At 41.0% G+C, this 18,793-nt stretch overlaps 1 protein-coding gene across 2 annotated transcripts; it reads left to right on the forward strand.

The window, feature by feature from the left end:
* The first annotated feature begins 103 nt into the window (after positions 1-103).
* Positions 104-16,432, forward strand: pgbd5 (piggyBac transposable element derived 5). Of its 2 annotated transcripts, XM_076075668.1 has the most exons (8): positions 104-291; positions 361-473; positions 5,688-6,118; positions 9,462-9,596; positions 11,321-11,495; positions 14,102-14,299; positions 15,603-15,708; positions 16,237-16,432. In XM_076075668.1, the coding sequence occupies exons 1-8, from the start codon at positions 104-106 to the stop codon at positions 16,430-16,432; spliced, it is 1,542 nt and encodes a 513-aa protein (XP_075931783.1). The 2 variants fall into 2 exon arrangements, with proteins under 2 accessions (XP_075931783.1, XP_075931782.1); XM_076075667.1 differs by having other exon boundaries at positions 104-473.
* Positions 16,433-18,793: the final 2,361 nt, after the last annotated feature.

The following is an 18,793-nucleotide window of genomic DNA, read 5'->3' on the forward strand; positions in this document are numbered from 1 at the left end:
AAGATCGTGACCACTTGCACGCCACCAGAGCCGTAGTGGAAGGGTGAGAAAGAGGGAGGAAGGAAGAGAAAGGGGGGAGAAGAGCATCACGATACGGATAGAGATGGCGGAGTGCGGGCGGAAGGCGCTGTCTCTCCTGGAAGCGGCCCGTTCCCGGTACGAGAGCCTGCAGATATCCGACGACGTGTTCGGCGAGTCCGGGGATGACAGCAGCGACAATCCCTTCTACAGCACCTCCGGAGACTCCGACTCCGACAACTACATGGGCGAGGAGGAGCAGCAGCAGCAGCAGCACCACCATCACAAACGGGGCGATAAGGAGGGCAGCGGACACCGCGGGGGATGTGGAGGTGGTGGCAGCGGGAGCACCGGAGCCGGTCCCCCGGGCTCTCTGTCCCGTAGTCAGGCAGAGGAGGAGGGCTGGACGGAGACTCTGCAGGATGTCACGGTGCCGCCGTTCAAAGAGACATATGGTGAGAGGTGATGCAGCATGAATAAGGTCATTTGTGCAGGGTGTGTGTGTGTGTGTGTGTGTGTGTGTGTGTGTGTGTGTGTGTGTGTGTGTGTGGATGGATGGATGGATGGAGAGACTCAGAACTTGTGCAGATCACGTTCATGTTTTCTTAGGTCAGGCAGGACATTTCTGTGGCTCTTGGTCTGGTGCCAAAACAGCACACAAAAGGCCATTGCTTTACAACAACTGGATGCTTGTTTCGTTTTCGTGTGTGTGTGTGTGTGTGTGTGTGTGTGTGTGTGTGTGGGGGGGGGGGGGGGGGGGGGGGGGGGGGTGTGTGCATCCTAGTGAGTGAGTGACACAGAGAAGCATAGCACTGCATCATTAATTGCTGTTAAGTTCACGGCATATGCTCGGCCTTTGATACTTCACGCTTGGAGCTGTTGCACACATGCTGTCCTGTGTGTGTGTGTGTGTGTGTGTGAGAGAGTGTGTGCGTGTGTGTGTTCATGTTTCAGGGCAGGGCAGGGAGACATGCTGTTCAATTTAGAGAATCGGCATGATGTCTCTCCTGGTTCTACACACATATACACACACACATTACACTAAGCATAGTGTACTGTATGTATGCAGAATACATGTACAAATACATGCTGGCCTTTGTCCTCCTGCACCAAGTTCATTAACAAAATGCACAACTATTAACTATTATGAGACACAAGCTAAAGGCGTTTTGATTCTGGTTGCACACTTTCTCTTTGAGAGAGTGTGCGTGTGTGTGTGTGTGTGTGTGTGTGTGTGGATGTGTGTGTGTGTGTGTGTGTGTGTGTGAATCGTGACAGTTAAACAGCACTGTGCACCCACACTGCTCTGTCTTTCTTTGTCTCATTCTATCTTTGTGATTATTGCCCAAAAGCATGATGTCATTCTGTTGAAAACCTGCTGCTAGTCAACATTTACCAAGCTGCTAGTCTCCTCTTCGTTTTTTTTATCCATTTATCTATCACTGAGTACAGCATGCATCAGGCAGCAGGGTTTGGGTTGTCACTGTCAGGCTTCGTTTGGATTTGTCCTCCGCTTCCTTCTCTTCTGCCTCAGCTGAGGCAACAGTGATGGGTAGAAATGCCATCCTGTGTCCACTGTGACGTGATGCACTGTGGCACCTTTGGAGCTGAACCACCAAATGGCTGGAGCAGACATGGACCAAGCTGCTCACACATAACATAGAAACACACATAGGGGCATCCACATACAGAGATGTTTTAAGGTCAACAGAAAAATGTACTGCCTCAGATGAAGTAAAATAAAAGACCCAATATGATCATGAGATAAAAGTCTTTGGGTCTGCTGTTGGTATGCCACCTAAATTGAAGGTGGTGGCATTGGCCTGTACCATAAAGTTGGATTACTGAGCAGCAGGGCAAACAAAATACAGAACAGCTCTGTTTTCTTTTGTCCATGTTCCAGATTTGAAGGGTTACCAACCAGTAATCCAGCTAACTTCAGTAATCCTACTTTATGATACAGGGACCAAACTCACTTATCCAAAATAATCCGAACCAAACTGAGCTGAGCTAGACATAAGAGGTTAGAACATCCAGTAACTTCACCAAACAACAACCGTCAAATAGAGTAGGACAGAGCAGGATGTGCAGGAAGTGTACTTCCCGGTTGTTTTTTGCTCTGTTGACCAAAGCTTGGGAGTCAGCAGGTGTGTCTGTCTGCTTTGTACAGTCTGGTCTGGTTTGTAAAGATACGTTTACTGTCTGTTTTCACAAGCACGGCCAGTGTGGGTGCAGCCCCGCCATCTTGCATCAGGGCTGAGATGATTAAGAGCTGCCTGACTGGATGGAAGCAGGACTGCCATGGAGCAATAATCACACTTCAGACCTCAAGCGGCCAAGAGCGTACGCTGATTTTAATCGGCCCGAACAGCACAGATTGACTGCATCCTGAGCATCAGCGTATCTAGATACATTTTCTCCACCGATTATCGTGGCATTGGGATGAGAAGCTGCTTAAGCCACTAAGTCGGCCCATGGTGAAAATCTCATCAGCGATATATTTTTATCATATGTAAGGATTTTGTCAATCTGCCCAGCTGTCTGTCTGTCTCATTCTCACCTTCCCGTCTGTCTCCCTGTCCATTTCTCTGTCTGTCTCTGTGTCTTACTGTCTAGCTGTGACGCTGCTGACACAGACACACTGTTAGCGTGACAGCTCTCCTCCTTGGAGAATGTGCACCCCGTACATAAATCATCAGCCGCCGCCATAAAGCGTCGAGTCAACCTCAAGCGAACTCTCAAAGACTGGATTGTGTTTGTTTGGAGTTACAGCGGCAGCTCCTCCATTGTTTTGAAGAGTTTTTTTGCTTGCGTGAAAATGTGGTTGAGCCAAGGCCAATAGGTGCTGTTTTATGTCAGCGAGACACTTGTTTCCTCTGCAGCCTTGTTTGCATGTTACCTCTTACCATTGCAGAGACATTTGGAAAAACAGTAGACTTACACAGACTCAAAGTGAAATTTACATTTATACCGGTAACAGAAGGCTACTGTAAGGTACATTTACTGTTTGACAACCAGAGACGCATGTCTCTTTTAACACACACATGTCCAAATATTCACAAAGAAAACTAAAACAAAAGACACACATTTTATCCAATATGGGGCATAAATATGCAAAGACAAAAAATACAAAATAAAATGAAATAGAATAAACTATAAATATCATCTTAAACAAAACAAAATAAATGCTAATATAACTTGTTTCCATGTGGTCTATTGACTTACAGTGGAATTGTATTGTAATGGTAATAATAACTATAAAATGTTTTTTTTAAAGTACACCAATTTTTCCCAATCAAATAACTAAATCACTTACAATACATGTACTGTACTGTGTAATACTGGAGAAATTATAATAATGTCTAGTTAGATAACCCGTCGTGCTTTCCTTTCCAGGTTTCTCAGAGAAAGTTAGCCAACCTTTACTTAAATCAAATAACCATTTGATTTATTTTAATCATCTGTACGCCACACTATTTAAGGGTTTTGTCAAGCTATTTCATGGAAAATCTTAAATAATCACAGCACTGTAGAATACTAAAGAAAATGGGACAGATATGATCACAATGCTTTGACTATTTAACACAATTCTGTTGTCAAAATGAACGATTCATAGCGAGATATAACAAAATGAGTTGTCAAAGTCTTTGTTTCACACGTGACGACTTGTTTCTGATGTATGCAGCTCAGTAGAACACAGATAATTATATATGCCCTACACTCTAGATATGATATACTGTGTATTGACATCAAAAACATTCCTTTTAATATTGTCTATTTCAGCATATTGTCCTGCCAAAGCTGGCATTCTACGAGAAAATAATCAAAAATCGTTCTCAAACTCATGTTCTCTTTCTGTAATTTCCGCTAAAAACTGAGCGTAAAACATGTTTTGTCTGCGTGAGGGGTTTATCCACCCCAGCTACGCAGTAATCTCTCATTCTTAAATCCATGGCTATAAAAGCTTTACCAGGCAGATGTTTGTCCCTCGCCGATAGAAATACTATACAGCAGATAATCATGAGGGTTTATACTCCTCTCTGTAGGTGCAACGTAGCTGGAGTTTTGTAATATCCAAGGTGGGAAATTGATATTTCAAAGCTTCCCTCGTAGAGAAACATTATCTAATATTTGTAGTCTGAAGAAAGAATGATGTAAATGTTTGATCCAGTTTTATCAGCATGATGTTGGCTAGATTGTAGATCAGCTGGCAGGGATGTATAAAGAAGATCTATGGAGGAAATAGATTGAAACATAAAAATGATGAGTTCTTCCTCAGGTTGTATTCTTGGCTTACTCCTGAGATGAGCTGATGTGAGTCATTTTGCCTCGGTGGACCTTGCTTCTGAATGTCAAATGTTTTTTATGGAGGAATGACTTGTTCTGAGGACGTCGTGCTGGATTTTACATTTAGCTTTTAAGTCTAATGGAATGCAAATGAGTGGATTTCCAGCCGTGCCCGGAGGCTACTTCTGCTGTCTTGGCCGCAAGCACCGGCTCTGTGGGTCTGCTTGTCTTTTTTTCCTCTTCTCATCCTCCTCCACGTGATGTACCTTTTAGGTTTATGCCTTGTGCATGTTATCTTTAACTCAGCATTAACAGACTGAAACAAAAGACCTTCATTGTTGTGGTTGGAGCCACTCAGAACTGGAGAAAGGATAGAGAGAGAGAGAGGGAAAACCTTGTTCTACTCTGTTCAGAGATAATGAGATTGTGTTGTTCAATTCAGCCTGAAGTTGTTCTGCGTAACATCCAAATTCCCTCTCACGGATCCAACAACCTTAGAGAAAATCTCTAATTTACTAGAGCAAACACATCAAGCCAGTCACTGCATTGTGTGTTGATTGTGTGGCTTCAATGCAACACCTAAAAGCATAGAGACAGAGGGCTTTTAAATAGGAGGTAAATGTCACTTCCCCCCCAGTAAACTGGTGGATTACAATATATGAAAGAGGTAAAATAGCTGTATTGGAAACGTTTTACGTTCTTTATGCTAGTAACTAACCTTACTCTCAGTTTTTTCCTGTAAGCTTAGTTAAATGTTTATTTATTATCTTAAGCTGTTTACCCTTTACTTTAAGATGTGCTATGTTACATGCATACTCTGTGTGTGTGCAACAGGTTTAGTTGCATCCATTATTTGGTTTTAAAATGAAGGCATTTGAACGCTGCTGTATAAACAACCACATCTCTCATCAGCTGATGCTTCACTGACATTGTGACTTCAGACGCCTTTCATTTCATTCTCCCTCCTGACCCGACTATCAGATCACAACAAGATTTTTGACTCAATGCCTGCCATAACACTAATGCAATGAGACACTGAAACCTCCGACAAGCGTAGAAACGCCGCACCGTGACAGGCATCACAGTGTGGCGGCTGTCATGTTGTGTAAATGATCTAACAGCTGCCCTGGGCTCGTGACATTTACACCAAAGGCTTATGTGGCTGATTCATGAAAAAGCGCAGCGCTTTCATGGGAATGTATATGTTCTTCTGAGGATTTAATACAATGCAAGACTACCTGTATTAATGTTTGTTCTCTCTGTGTCCTTTAAAAACTGGGATTAAGTGACAGTTGTGACTTTGAGTTAGCCCACATGGGAATCTCTATCTGTCTATCTTCCTCTATCATACATGTTTTTTTCCCCTTCCTGTCCTGATCCAGGCCCTGCTCAGAAGATGCCGGCCACCGCCACAGCCTTGGACTTCTTCCAGCTCTTCGTCCCTGACAACTGCATCCAAAACATGGTCACCCAGACTAACATGTATGCCAAGAAGTTCCAGGAACGCTTCGGCTCAGACGAAGGCTGGCGTCCCGTCACAGCCCAGGAGATGAAGGCCTTTCTGGGCTTTGTCACCTCCACCAGCGTGCACCGCTGTGAGTCCGTGCTCAGCATCTGGAGCTCGGGCTTCTTCAGCAACCGGAGCATCGCCTTGAAGATGAGCCAGGTGCGCTTTGAAAAGATCCTCAAGTACTTCCACATCGTGGCTTTCCGGCCGTCACAGGGAAGCAACCAGGGCCTGTACAAGATCCAGCCCTTCCTGGACTTGCTGCAGCAGTCATTCAGCTGCACCTTCAGACCTTCACAGACGCAGGTGTGTACACTCTGTTGCGAGCCTGGGTCTGCCAAAAGCATCCTATATAGATATATAGATATAAAGATATACTCTAAGATATAGCATGCACTTTTAATACAGAGGCTAAGGAGTCATTTTTAACAGACTATCCTTCCAAGGGCCTCACTCCAACTTGTTTTCAGTCACACTGTATGCATTAGAGCCACATTTATGCAACTGGGGCAGTGGAGAGCCTGCCTTGCAACTCTATTTTGGGTGGGCTGGAGTTTATTCAACTCCTGCTTTACTTTCTTCTCGAGACATACAGCAGCACTACTGATTCCAAAGGAGCAGGGACTAAACAACCTGATCAAAGTAGTATCTGTTAAATCTAATTAGCATTTCTATATCAGTGTTATGCTTTTGTTCAACTTGATTCATGTAAGAAAACAATACAAACTGCTTCCCACTCAACCTTCTTTACTTCCTGATGAAAAACAGGCTTATAATGTGTGTGAATAATAGCAAAAGTAGAGTGTTGTGTTAATCCGCAGAGGGAAAAGAGAACATAGCAAATTTGCTCCTGATTGTCCCAAGTTATTACATTTTTATTTACCACTTACTCATGAGAATGGTTGCCATAAAAGTCAGAACATAAGGTTGCTTCCACTGAAGGACTTTTCTCATTCAGCTCCACGTTCTTCCATAATCATAATAAATCAACTGAGGTATTCAGATTCTGGGTATAGCCAGGGTTGGCTAATCATATTCCTGTGGGATCTGATGCCAACTCTGCAGACACATGAATGACAAATGAATGAATTTCTGGGAAGTAGTTGATTAGAAAGCTTTTCTGCAGTATGAGTGCTAAAGCATCCTCTTCGTTGTGATGTCAGTGCTGTCATGCATTTGGGAATACAGGCTCTTAACAGCAACCCCCCTCCTTATATCACATCCGCATCTCATTCAGCACATGTCATTTTACGGTCAAAAAAGTTTAAGTGTAAATGTTGATGAGTTTATTTCATTGTGAAGAAATGAAGGGATCCACATTAGTGCTCTCTATCCACTAAACTGAGACGATGAGGGCAGACCATCTGTCAGACAGCATGTGTGTGCGTCATTCGCAGTACTTGTGTATCTAGGCCAGTACCAACAGTCCAACATTATTTAGTTTGATATTATGGAAGAAAACCAGCACATTTTCACATTTAAGAAGCTGTAACAAGAGGGTTTGGGTTATTTTTTCGAAATTACCTATTTCCATTATGAAAATAGTGGCTGATTAATTATCAATAAAAAAATTAATTCAGTAATATTTTGAATTGAAGGGAGGGAACTGCTTTGTCAACATTTTGGAATTATTCTATATATAATATTTCTTTACATGTGAGGCTGCATGACCTGGATTTATCTGCCACTTAGCATTATTCAACTGTGTGTGTGTGTGTGTGTGTGTGTGTGTGTGTGTGTGTGTGTGTGTGTGTGTGTGTGTGTGTGTGTGTGTGTGTGTGTGTGTGTGTGAGAACAACATCGGTGCTGAATATTAGCATGTTATGTCAGAACCTTTTGACGGCAACGCTTCAAATTTTCTGCGTCAGTCTGTCAGTTTTGCCGTCGCTGAGATGATCTGTTGACACCGCTTTGTATTGATTTGCACGAGTGACCTCTTTGAGAGCATTTGTCACAGTCCTAACAGAACATCCACTGCAAGACAGCAAATGAGTGGATAGATGGGTTTTCCTCCTTTCTTAGTACAATACAGGATAAGTGAACCTGTTTAGATGATTAACTTAAAGCACTTGTGTGCTTTAAATGTATCCACCTTGTTTTCAGCTGTTACGATAACACGCAGAGAAATATCTGGTCACCAAGAGAAACGTGCTGCAGTAGCAACGGCTGTGCTAATGTGGCAGCTACAGGATGAGATTCTTAAAAGGCCATTGTGGTTTGGTTGATGTCATCCATCCAGAGGCTAGATAGCCTCATTAATTTTCCACTTGTGTAATCCATAACTCCGCATTTGACTTGGAAATGACTTGTTGCTGTTTGTCCTGGAGCAGGAGAGAGCTGTTGGTCACTGCTCACTTCAGCTTTAGTCAAACCATGATGGAGCGGGAGGAGGAGGAGGCGGGGTAGACACCGGAGGAAGGGAGAGCCTAGAAACATTTGAAATGCAAATATTTGTTGTGTGTGGTTGAAAGCGTCTCTGAAAAATATGAATAGATAAATGTACCAAGCTCGTGTAATCGTCCAAGGAAGGGTTAGATAATATTTGGTTTTGTGCGTGAATGTTCTGTTAGTTCCCAGATTTATTTAATCCCTGTTAGGAAATTCCTCGTTAGTATCTGATTCTGATCCTAACTAGAAGAGAAGAGACAGTGATTAGGCCAGGGAAATATTAAAAGCACAAGAGGCAGATGGAACAGTTCACCCAACTTTTGAAAAATACTTTGACATTTCTTTAGTTATTTCCATCAGTTTGACTGATAACCACACCACCAAGGGGCTGATGTGACTTTTTTGGGGAACAAAACATAAAGATATTCAGTTTACTATCGTGGGAAACAAAGAGAAGCAGCTTTTTGCATTTGAGAAATCGGAGCAAATGATATACTTTTTAATATATCGGAATTAATATTACTTGATTACCAAAACGGTCGCAGATTCATTTTCTGACCATCAAGTAATCGATTGATTGACTCATTGTTTCAGCTTTTTACTCTGCTTGTTCTGAAGGTGGAGAATCCTAAAAGCATGAAAATAGTTGTGTGTCTCTATTATATTTTCATGTATTTCTTTTCCATCGTATTTTAATTTTGGATCAATTTGCTCCTTGCAGCAGAACCCCAAGGCTCACTGAATTTATTGCGTCAGGTAAAATTCAGGACAAAGTTACAGTCATGTCTTATTTAGATTTTTCTTTCGTTTATTTTTCATGAGGTTTGGTCTGAAGCTAGAATACTCAAGCACATACCATGAAAGTACTGTCTTTACTTTGCTTTTTAGTGGTTATGGACAGATGGAAACAGACAGAGAAATACTGAAGGGGATAACATAAAAATGCAAAAGAAGGGTTTTTCAGACAGCTTGCACAGTTGAGAGTGGGTTTCTGCCAAGAACAGTGTTTTTTCTTTTCTCTCTCTGCAGTATCGCAAGCTTATGAGGATCTTCAATTGGCTGCCTTCTCTCTAACCCTGAGCTGTGATGTTACATCACACACAACCTCATTCTTATGCCTCACACAAATACTTTTTATTCTCCCTTGTCAAGGCCAGCTATTATTCCAGGAACACATTGTGTACTTTACTTGTGGCATTGTTATATAAAAATCCACCGAGACAAACTCACATGAACAGTTACATTGCCCGTGTGTTTCCAGGTTCTTCATGAGCCGTTGATAGACGAGGATCCGGTGTTCATCACCACCTGTACGGAAAGAGAGCTGAGGAAGAGGAAGAAGAGGAAGTTCAGCCTCTGGGTACGACAGTGTACCTCCACCGGATTCATCTGTCAGGTAGCAGCAAACAACACTCATAAGCAATCAGAAATCTGAATGGAAGCAGAATATAGTGAAGAGATGAGAGAGAAAAGAGTACATGTTTGTGTGTTGGCTTCGAGGGTATTTTAATCTGCTGCTTTTAAACTTTATGACCGAAATCTAATATTTTACATCAAAAAATGAAAGAAAAAGTCTTCAGTCTTGCTGAAATCGAAAAAAAGCTCTTAAAAACAGAGACTTTGATCTTCACCGAGTTTCAAATCTCATTCTCAGCTTGTCAGTGTTGCATCATATGGCATTCAGCCATATTCAGCACTACAAAGAATAAAATCACATTTTTAGGCTTTGTACGAATAAACATATTTTAAAGTAATCAAACTAATCTTGAAATGAGAAATACTTTCTGCGCAAAAATATTGGTTGTCTTTTGAGGTAGTTTTAGATTTGAATATACTGCTGGCTCGGATCTCAGGCAGGCAGGGCTGCTGCTCACTAACAACCGTTCTCTTCCTGCAACCTTCCACTACTGTTCCTTATGTAACACCACAATGTAACTGCAGGAGGACTGACAGACATGACCAACCCGTACCATTACAGAGGACGGAGGAGAAAGCATTCAAAACCTGCAAGAGGTTACAATGTTTGGTCTGTGTTGTTAAATTGGTGACAGGTGAAGGAAGAAGCCTCCTAACTACTAAATCTGGTAGGAAGTACAGCAATACAATTACACCACCATTGTAAAGAAATGTTTTGTCACTGCAGAGAATCCAAAAGTGGAAAGATCTCAGTCACAAGACTAAGCTGCAGGGAAAGTGTTTCCTTCTGTAGCCTGGATGTAGTCCACAATTACACTAGTGGAGATCAGACTCAGATCAGGATCACGATCAGAATTATGATTTGCCTGTTTACTCTCTTTTTGTTATCACGGCTCTAAATCGAATTTAAAAAAAATAACATCAATTCATATTTTTTTCTTGTAAACCCAAATCTCCTGTGTGCAAGAAGCATCTCCGTCATTTAAAGGCATATCCCATTATCCAATCCGTTTAAAAAATAAGCATTAGCATTCACACCGACCGTGGCCATTTGACAGTCACTCAGTCTTTACCAGTCAACTGATGTGTGTCTGCACTCACATCTTCTCTCTTTTAAATGAATTGGGTCGAGGGAGACAAAAAAAAAATATCTCAGAAATAAAACGAGTTAATGGAGTGAATCAATGAGATTCCATTAGCCAGTGCACCACACAGGGACACGAGAACACACAGAGTTACGTACTGACCACTTAGTGTAATAGCCAAAGGCCTGACGTAGATGCAGGCTAATGCCGTTAAGCTTGTGAACAACAGCAGGAATATAAGTGCAAGAAGGACACTGAGCTGTTTGTGGGTGTACATTTCTGTTTGTATGTGTTTGATAATGGCTTTCTTTGGAAGCCAAGCTCTTCTCCATGTTTCTTCTGAGACTTAAAAGGGCGTCATGTAGCAGTGTGCTGAGCTACGACGCAGCTCAGTCTGTCTTGATCCAGAGCAACACATCTCAACAGCATATGGCCAGATTGTCATGAAATATTCATATTCACAGCCCCAGCGGGTGCTCCTAAAACTTTTTGGGACATTTTGAAAAGTTAGAGCCTAATTTATCAAAAGTTAGATGAGAATAAAATGGTATTTTGAACTAAAATGAAATGAGCGGTTTCTCTATCCGTTTTTTTCTACATGTCCTTTCTCTTTCTGCAGATCTCAGTCCATCTGAAGGAGGGCACAGATGGTCTGGCCACCTTGAAGAACAAGCCTCAGCTCCACAGCCTCGTGGCCAAGCAGCTTTGCCAGAACATCTCTGGCAAGAACACCATCATCTTCACCGGGCCGTCCATAACGAGCCTCAGCCTCTTCACCGAATTCAGCAAACAAGGTACACAAACAAGTTGCACCAGCAAATAGTGAATATTGGTCTGTCTCTGTCATGCTGCCTCAATGAAACACCTTTTTCTTTTTCTATCTTCCTGCTGCTCCTCTGTCATCTCTCTCCCTTTTTCTGCTTTGGTGTGCAGACTGTGTTCTCTCTCCTCATCTCGTCTCCCTCCCTCTTTGCATTTCTGCGTCTCCAGGCTAAACAGCACAGAGAGGGAGACAATCTGTTGCATTTCACCTTCAAACGAGACTTCCCATCACTAGAGTTTCAGCTAGAATGATTCATTTTCTTTTTCTTCCTGTGGCTTTGCACCACGAGTGAAACATCTTTTACCATACGGAGAATGTGTAGAAGCAGAATCATGTCTCTGTCATATGTCAATGAAAACATAGGCTGGTGGATTGTTCTTGTAATCGTTTTCTCAGCTAAGGACTTCAATGTTTCTAAAACGAGATGAAATGTCCAAAAGAAAAAGCTTGATGTTGTAGAAATTTTTTATTTTGCACACATGTTTTCTTCTACATCTTGACAACTAAATCTTACGCTAAGTGACTTGTTAAGATGCATGGCTTTCTTCCGCTGTTCAACCAACATCGACCATAACAGCCCCACGATGCTCTGCAATAGACTGTTAATTGTCTTTTAACTTGCACAATAAATCATGGAAGATTCAGCGGGGAGTGTTTAGCCTGGTCATAGCTCAAAAAATCAATACGTGAAGTGGCGACTTGAAAGAAACGGCATTTACTGCAACACACAACAATGAGAACACTTGAATCCAAACAGTTGTTGTTGTTTTACTTTTTCTGTTATAGCCTACAAAAACACCCCATATTCTCATCATGATCTTATGTGATCATTTATCAGAAGTTGATCTGCAGGAAATAGTTTTGGAAGAAATTGTGATATTTTATGCTGATAATCCATATTTGAAGCAGGTTTTTACAGAGCTCTGGTTTTCATGTTCATTATACTAAAGGCATACTTTACTATGAAAGCATATAATCCTGTTGTGGTTACGGTGAGTCACATCTGAATTCTCTTCAGTGACCTGTTTTCTTCTTTCATAATAATAGCAAATGTGGGACAGTGTCCTCGTTCCATAAAAGGCTCAAATTTAGCAAATCAGTTAAGAAAACAGCGATCAAATAATCAGCAAAACAGATCAAGCTTTCTTGATGATATCATCAGCACGAAGTTTTTACATTCCCATTACCACAAATGCTCTCTCACTAAACAATAACAGAAAAGCAATTTTAAACTCAACCAGGCGGAGTTGAAAATGCCAAGTAAAGAAAAAACAAGTCCAGAGATATGATCAATACTCTGTCATCCTAATTGGACAAAGCTATCACGAGGCATTCAGCCGAAAGAAAACTCAGCTCTGAGCTTGCAAAGGCATTGCCCGACATTTTTCGTTCAAATTTATCATACTGGATTAATTAGCAGAGTTAATTACCTCTGCAGCACTTACTGTGGACACACACACACACACACACACACACACACACACACACACACACATACACACATACATACATGTATTACACAGATAGAAATCATTGTCCAAATTGAGAACATTAACAAATCAGCAGCACTCAGCCACATAATAGTTTTGCCGCTGCTCATCCATGTAAGAAATATAGAAAATAAATGGCGTATGAAGAGAAGAAGTGGGACAGCTGTGAGAGAGATAAATGTTCTACAGTATTTCGTTCTGTGAGTTTTGGTTTAACTCGGAAGCAGAATGCATGAAAAGCACAAAACATACTTGGCAGTTACTGCAGGGATGGATGAAACTAGGGCTGAAAGGAACAGTTATTAATACATTTTTCAAATAATAATTTGCTCTATGAAATGTCAGAACACAGTGAAATAAATGGCCTTCACAATCTCCTGAAGCCCAAGGAGGTATCTTCAAGTTGCTTTTTTTGTCCAACCAACATTTGGGCATTTTATGCTTAAAAATCAATTTGATTAAATTAGCATTTAGTCACTATTAAAATCATTGTCAATTATTTCCCTGTCGATCAACTAGTTGATAAATCAACTAATCATTTCAGCTCAAGATAGAAAAGTAATTCATGTTTGTAGGGCTGCAAATAATAATTATCCTCATATCATTTCTTTGATTAATCATTTGGCTATTATTCAAATAATGGATGAATGAACTCGTCTATAAAATATCAGAGAATTGTAAAATAAATAAGAAAATAAAAATAGATAAATTTCACAAAACCAAAGTTGACATAGTATGTCTTGTTTTGTTTGACCAATATTGAAAAACGCAAAAACATTTTCTTTAATGTCATAGAGGACTAATAAATATTTGAGAAGCTGCAACCAGGAACTATTTGCAATAGTTCACTTTAAAAAAATGACTGAGTAATTAACAAATTATTAAAATTGTGACCAATTAATTGTCTGCCGGTCGACAACTGAATAATATACAAATTATTGAATCTTTAACTGGTATTTTATCTATTGTGAATACGTGCCTGTACAGTATATTTCCTCACATCCGTGTATATACTCGTAGAATGTCTTTCTGTTTCAGAGGTATACATACAAATGCCAACATGTCTTTGTATTTATGCCGTCTCCAGATATCTACTGTTGTGGTCTGCTGAGCACCAGGAAGAGCGACTGTACAGGCTTACCACAAAACATGCTGGTCTGCAGCTCTACACCAGCGCAGCGCGGCCAATCACGAGTGATGATGAAAGGCAGCATGTCACTGATCAGCTGGTACAACAAGGGACACTTCAGGTTCCTCACCAACGGTTATTCCCCAACAAAACAAGGTAAACGCTGCTCATGCACCCAGAACTAAAACTCTGAAAGTAGATGTGTCTTGTTGAATCATAAATATTTGAAGAATTGTAGTACAGGAGACAGGAGACGGTGCACATAATATGCATTGCTGCACAAGATGCATGTGTTTATAATTGTAGGAAACCACAAATGTGCAAATGACACTTTTTTATTGAAAATAAAACAAGCTTTACTGTTGTTTCTGGATGTTACCATCAGGTGAAATTGGCACATCGTTAAGCATTTGTGTCAGGAAAAATCAATGAGAGCTTCTAATCCATGATAATCCCTTTCCAGGAGGCGGCCGGATCATGATATTCCCCTTCTCTCAAAGCGTAATCCACTCTCCTTGACACAGTTTTGTTCGGTTTAAACTCAGTTGAAGGGCCGCAGTGTGTTTGAACTCTTTGAATGAAGAATGTGGAAGCAAAGTACCAGATCAGTTAAACTGTTTCTATCCCATATTGATTTTCTTTCCCCTAGGTGTGCGCGTGTGTGTTTGGTTGGAAGTGTTTTTCACTCTAAAAAAGGAGAACAAAATGAGTTGAGTCCCATCAATTGCCACAATATTGTGTTCTTATTATGGTTTAAAATAAAACTATATCATGGTTAGTGATTGTTATATAATTAACTCAGTGTTGACGTAAGCGTTTTATATGATAACAAGAGTCTGGATTTAGTTCACGGCTATTTTAACTAGGTGTTGCAGTTATGAAATGAAGCATAATTCTGCAACTGCATCATGTATTTCTTGCCCAAATCTAGTCAGGAAGTGATTTTACCAGACAGTTATGGAGATACTGAAAGTTCACAGAACAGCTGAGATGTTCTTCTTCGTTAACAATCTTAAAACCGTGGAGCATCCAACCAGTCATTTAGGAAATGTTTTTAGTGCCACACAACACATGTAACCGCTAACATTAATAACGGCTGCATTTCCATTTCCATGTACCTGTTTAAGTATCTTGTGCCTGCTGGCTCACGGTCACTGCTCGCTGGTACTTAAATGGAACGAAACAGTTGATGATGTTGTTATCTGTGCGTCTCCAGCTGGGACAAGTCTGAGTGTTTGCTGCAAAAAAGACTAATTAACAAATGAGCCCTGCAGTTGTCAAATAATGAAGAGGTCTGCTAAATTATAAATGGGAACAAAGGGCACCTGGGGAGACTGCCTCGTGTAAAGGAGCGCTCCTTTTCGGGAGACCACATAATCTGGAGAAAAAGAGTCCCTTCAGTGGGATCTCTGCTGTATGTCTCTCACTCTCATTTTTCTGGTGTGTGTGTTTGTGTCAGGTATCATCATAAAGAGGAAAAGTGGGGAGATCGCATGTCCCTTGGCTGTTGAGGCCTTTGCGGCGCACCTCAGCTACATCTGCAAATATGACGACAAGTACAGCAAGTATGTACAACATAGCAAGTTGTCTCAAGACGATACAATTGCCGTGTGACCTTTAACCTGCTTTCTCCACATTGTCAGCTAAATATTCAGCCATGACATTTAAAAAATCTTTAAGATAACTTTAAGCGAACGCTTTCTGTTCACCAAGACAGCAAACTCTTCCTGGCACTCCTCTCTCCAACTCTCACTCACATTTGCACCATTGTCTTTGGCAACAATTGTCACCTTTCACGAGATTTCATAACGATACTGCTGTGAGGCTTAGTTAGACACAGTAATAAACAGACTGGATCGAGCGAAAAAGGTAAAGAAAAACGTTTTGAATCGCTCTGCAGCTTGTTTCGAGGCAGCCGTTTGCAGCACTCTTCCTCAATACTGGACCAATTTCAAATATTGTTGGACCCATTAGTCACTGAGACACAAAACATGTCCAGGTTGAAAAACACAGAAGTCACACTCATAATATTTTTTTTGATAGAACATCTTTGTGTAGAAACCGTGGAGTAAGTCGCTATTTTCCTCCCACAGGTACTTTATCTTCCATAAACCCAACAAGACCTGGCAGCAGGTGTTCTGGTTGAGCATCAGCATCGCCATCAACAACGCGTACATCCTCTACAAGATGTCTGACGCCTACACAGTCAAACGATACAGCCGAGCGCAGTTTGGAGAGAGACTGGTCAAAGAGCTGCTGGATTTAGACGACTGCTCCCCCACACAGTGAGGACGAGGAGGAGGAGGAAGAGGAGGACAGCCAGAGCGCAAAACACAACACACACACAAACACAATCCCCACAAATGTACACTTCACTACGGTTGTACAGACACTGCAGTCTGTGTCTATGTTATTATACTGAAGCAGTGCCAAGCCTGTGTCTCTCTTCCTCTAGTTGTTTTCCGTGGTACTGTAAATATTCATTAACACACGACTAGAGAATCATGAGCCATGGGACAGTTCACATGCCGCAACTGCAACTTCTAACCACATAGATTTACTAAGGATTTGTCAGCAGGAGCTATTTCACAAGCAGACACGCAGGCGGGAACAATGAAACCGGGACAAATTCACCATTAAATGATGTCAGCTTCAAGTCTTAAGTCTTATCAAAGAGTGAAGGTATTGATATCAGCCTGAATCACCCGTGTCGAGTGTTCAAACTTGTACTCGTCAGGCTAAAAGGCTACATGTAGCTCGATATTTACAATCTGCAAAAACACCTGTGAGCCTGTAACAAAAGCTTAGTAAACCAGGACAACCAGGTGTGTTCACACGCTGCATGCATGCATAAAGAATCTGGATCGTGATGTTCTCTTGTTTGGTGTGAAAATGATTTTCGCTCCAGGTGGGTTTTGAAAATGTATGTATGTGTGTGTGTGTGTGTGTGTGTGTATGTATTTGTCAAGTGGAACTGCCATTTGTGTGTGCGACGTTGAGCCTGAGGACGTAAATTTACAGTTATTGTGACCCAGATGTGTCGTGTTGCTGCATACTGTATTCACTAGAGGAAGACTGGCAGGTGCCGTAAAGCCACACACAGCAGTTGTGCCACCAACTCACAGCCTCTCACTCCAAAAGAGCCAAGAAAGACTCAAAAAAAGATTTTTTTTTAAAAAGCTAAATATTCATGTCTAAAAAAGGACAATTAATGTTTTGGTGTATTTATTAAGACTTAAACAAAACATTTAAAACTCAGCATGTGGGTGGTTTGATCAGATTTGACTGACAACATAAAGTAACAACTACACAACTGTTTTATCTTAATTCAAGTATTTCAAAATCATGAGAAGAGCGCAGCCAAAAGCATAAATTTCTCGTGGGAAAATGGGATTTGGCAGAAAAATGTTCTCTCATAATAAGAAGCGGATTGAGAAAATAGTTTTTCAGGGTCTTTAACAAAAAATGCCATTTAATCTGCAACCTACTTTTGTACAAACACTTTCAAAGCCGGATAAACTCATCTATTTTAGTACTCGCGTAGTTAACTGTGCTTTGCAGGCCACAACAAGTTCAAAATCTCCTTGATTGAATGTTAAGTAAGTAAGCCAGTGTTACTAAGCAACGAGTACAATCTGGTAAGCGAGATGGCGGGGGATCGGATTAATATTGCTTGGCAAGATTTGGTACAGGAAGTAAAAACGTACTCACTGGTGGCTTATAAGATGTCCCAGAAAACCAAATGTTGCAACACATCTTAATGTAGACAAGGATTCGGGGCCCAAATCTCATCAGGAAGTCCAGAGAAATGATTCATGATTTTATAACTGGATTGTTTCTATTAATGAGAACTTTTGCAGGAAATAAAACCTGTGGATACACTGACTATTATACATGTTTTTAAGAACAATCGCATAATACCATCTCGTCTGAAATGGCAGATTTCTTGCCAAGTAACAGATTTAGACCCGCCACCTCTCGTCCAGCCAATGGAAGTGTGAGAGAAGAGGCGAGCGTTTGTCTGATTCAAATGCACTTGCTGTCTTCAGACCATATAACCACACTGCTGTCTGTAGCTTTAATAAGGAGTCCACTTTGCGTTGCTTAACGTGTTATGCAGTCAACATGTTATTGTCATGCTGGAATCACGTTACGTTGCTTTTAAGTGAAAGGTTTTGATGTGTGCTTGCTCAATCAGCATGGTTCGATGTGTGAATACATATTACAGTAAGACGGCGAGGGTCTTTACGCTGGCAGAGCAGAGCTGTGGAGCGATTCGCTGGCAGGACTCATGCACTTTCTCTAATCACAGTCTTGCGCTTTGAGGAGAGTTGTTAAGTTAGCAACATGTTTGCTAGATAATCCTCTTAGTTTTGAACCCAATGACACTGCTCTCGGAAAAAAAATATGTCAATAAATTAATAAGTTCTGTAAATATACGTAGATAAATTAAATGGATTATATTAAAAAAAAATGCCAATGAAATAAGATGGAAAAGTAATGACTATAACCAAAACAGAAAAGATGTCCACTGTAGATTTAGAGTACAAGGTACAGTATGTATGTGTATATTTTGTTTACAAATTACTGCACTGAGTGTGTGTCCATAATCACTGAGACTCAAGATTGTGATTTTTTTTTTTTTACTTT

The sequence above is a fragment of the Anarhichas minor genome, unplaced genomic scaffold (genome assembly GCF_050575085.1).
Source record: "Anarhichas minor isolate MPS153535 unplaced genomic scaffold, ASM5057508v1 ptg000054l, whole genome shotgun sequence".
NCBI lineage: Eukaryota > Metazoa > Chordata > Actinopteri > Perciformes > Anarhichadidae > Anarhichas > Anarhichas minor.

What these genes read in the sequence shown, in the direction of transcription:
- pgbd5 (XM_076075667.1), top strand. Translation starts at nt 104, where the DNA reads ATGGCGGAGTGCGGGCGGAAGGCGCTGTCTCTCCTGGAAGCGGCCCGT. An exon ending in CACCGAATTCAGCAAACAAG is followed by an intron (nt 11,496 to 14,101) that starts GTACACAAACAA and finishes TGCCGTCTCCAG; the next exon opens with ATATCTACTGTTGTGGTCTG. An exon ending in TATGACGACAAGTACAGCAA is followed by an intron (nt 15,709 to 16,236) that starts GTATGTACAACA and finishes TTCCTCCCACAG; the next exon opens with GTACTTTATCTTCCATAAAC.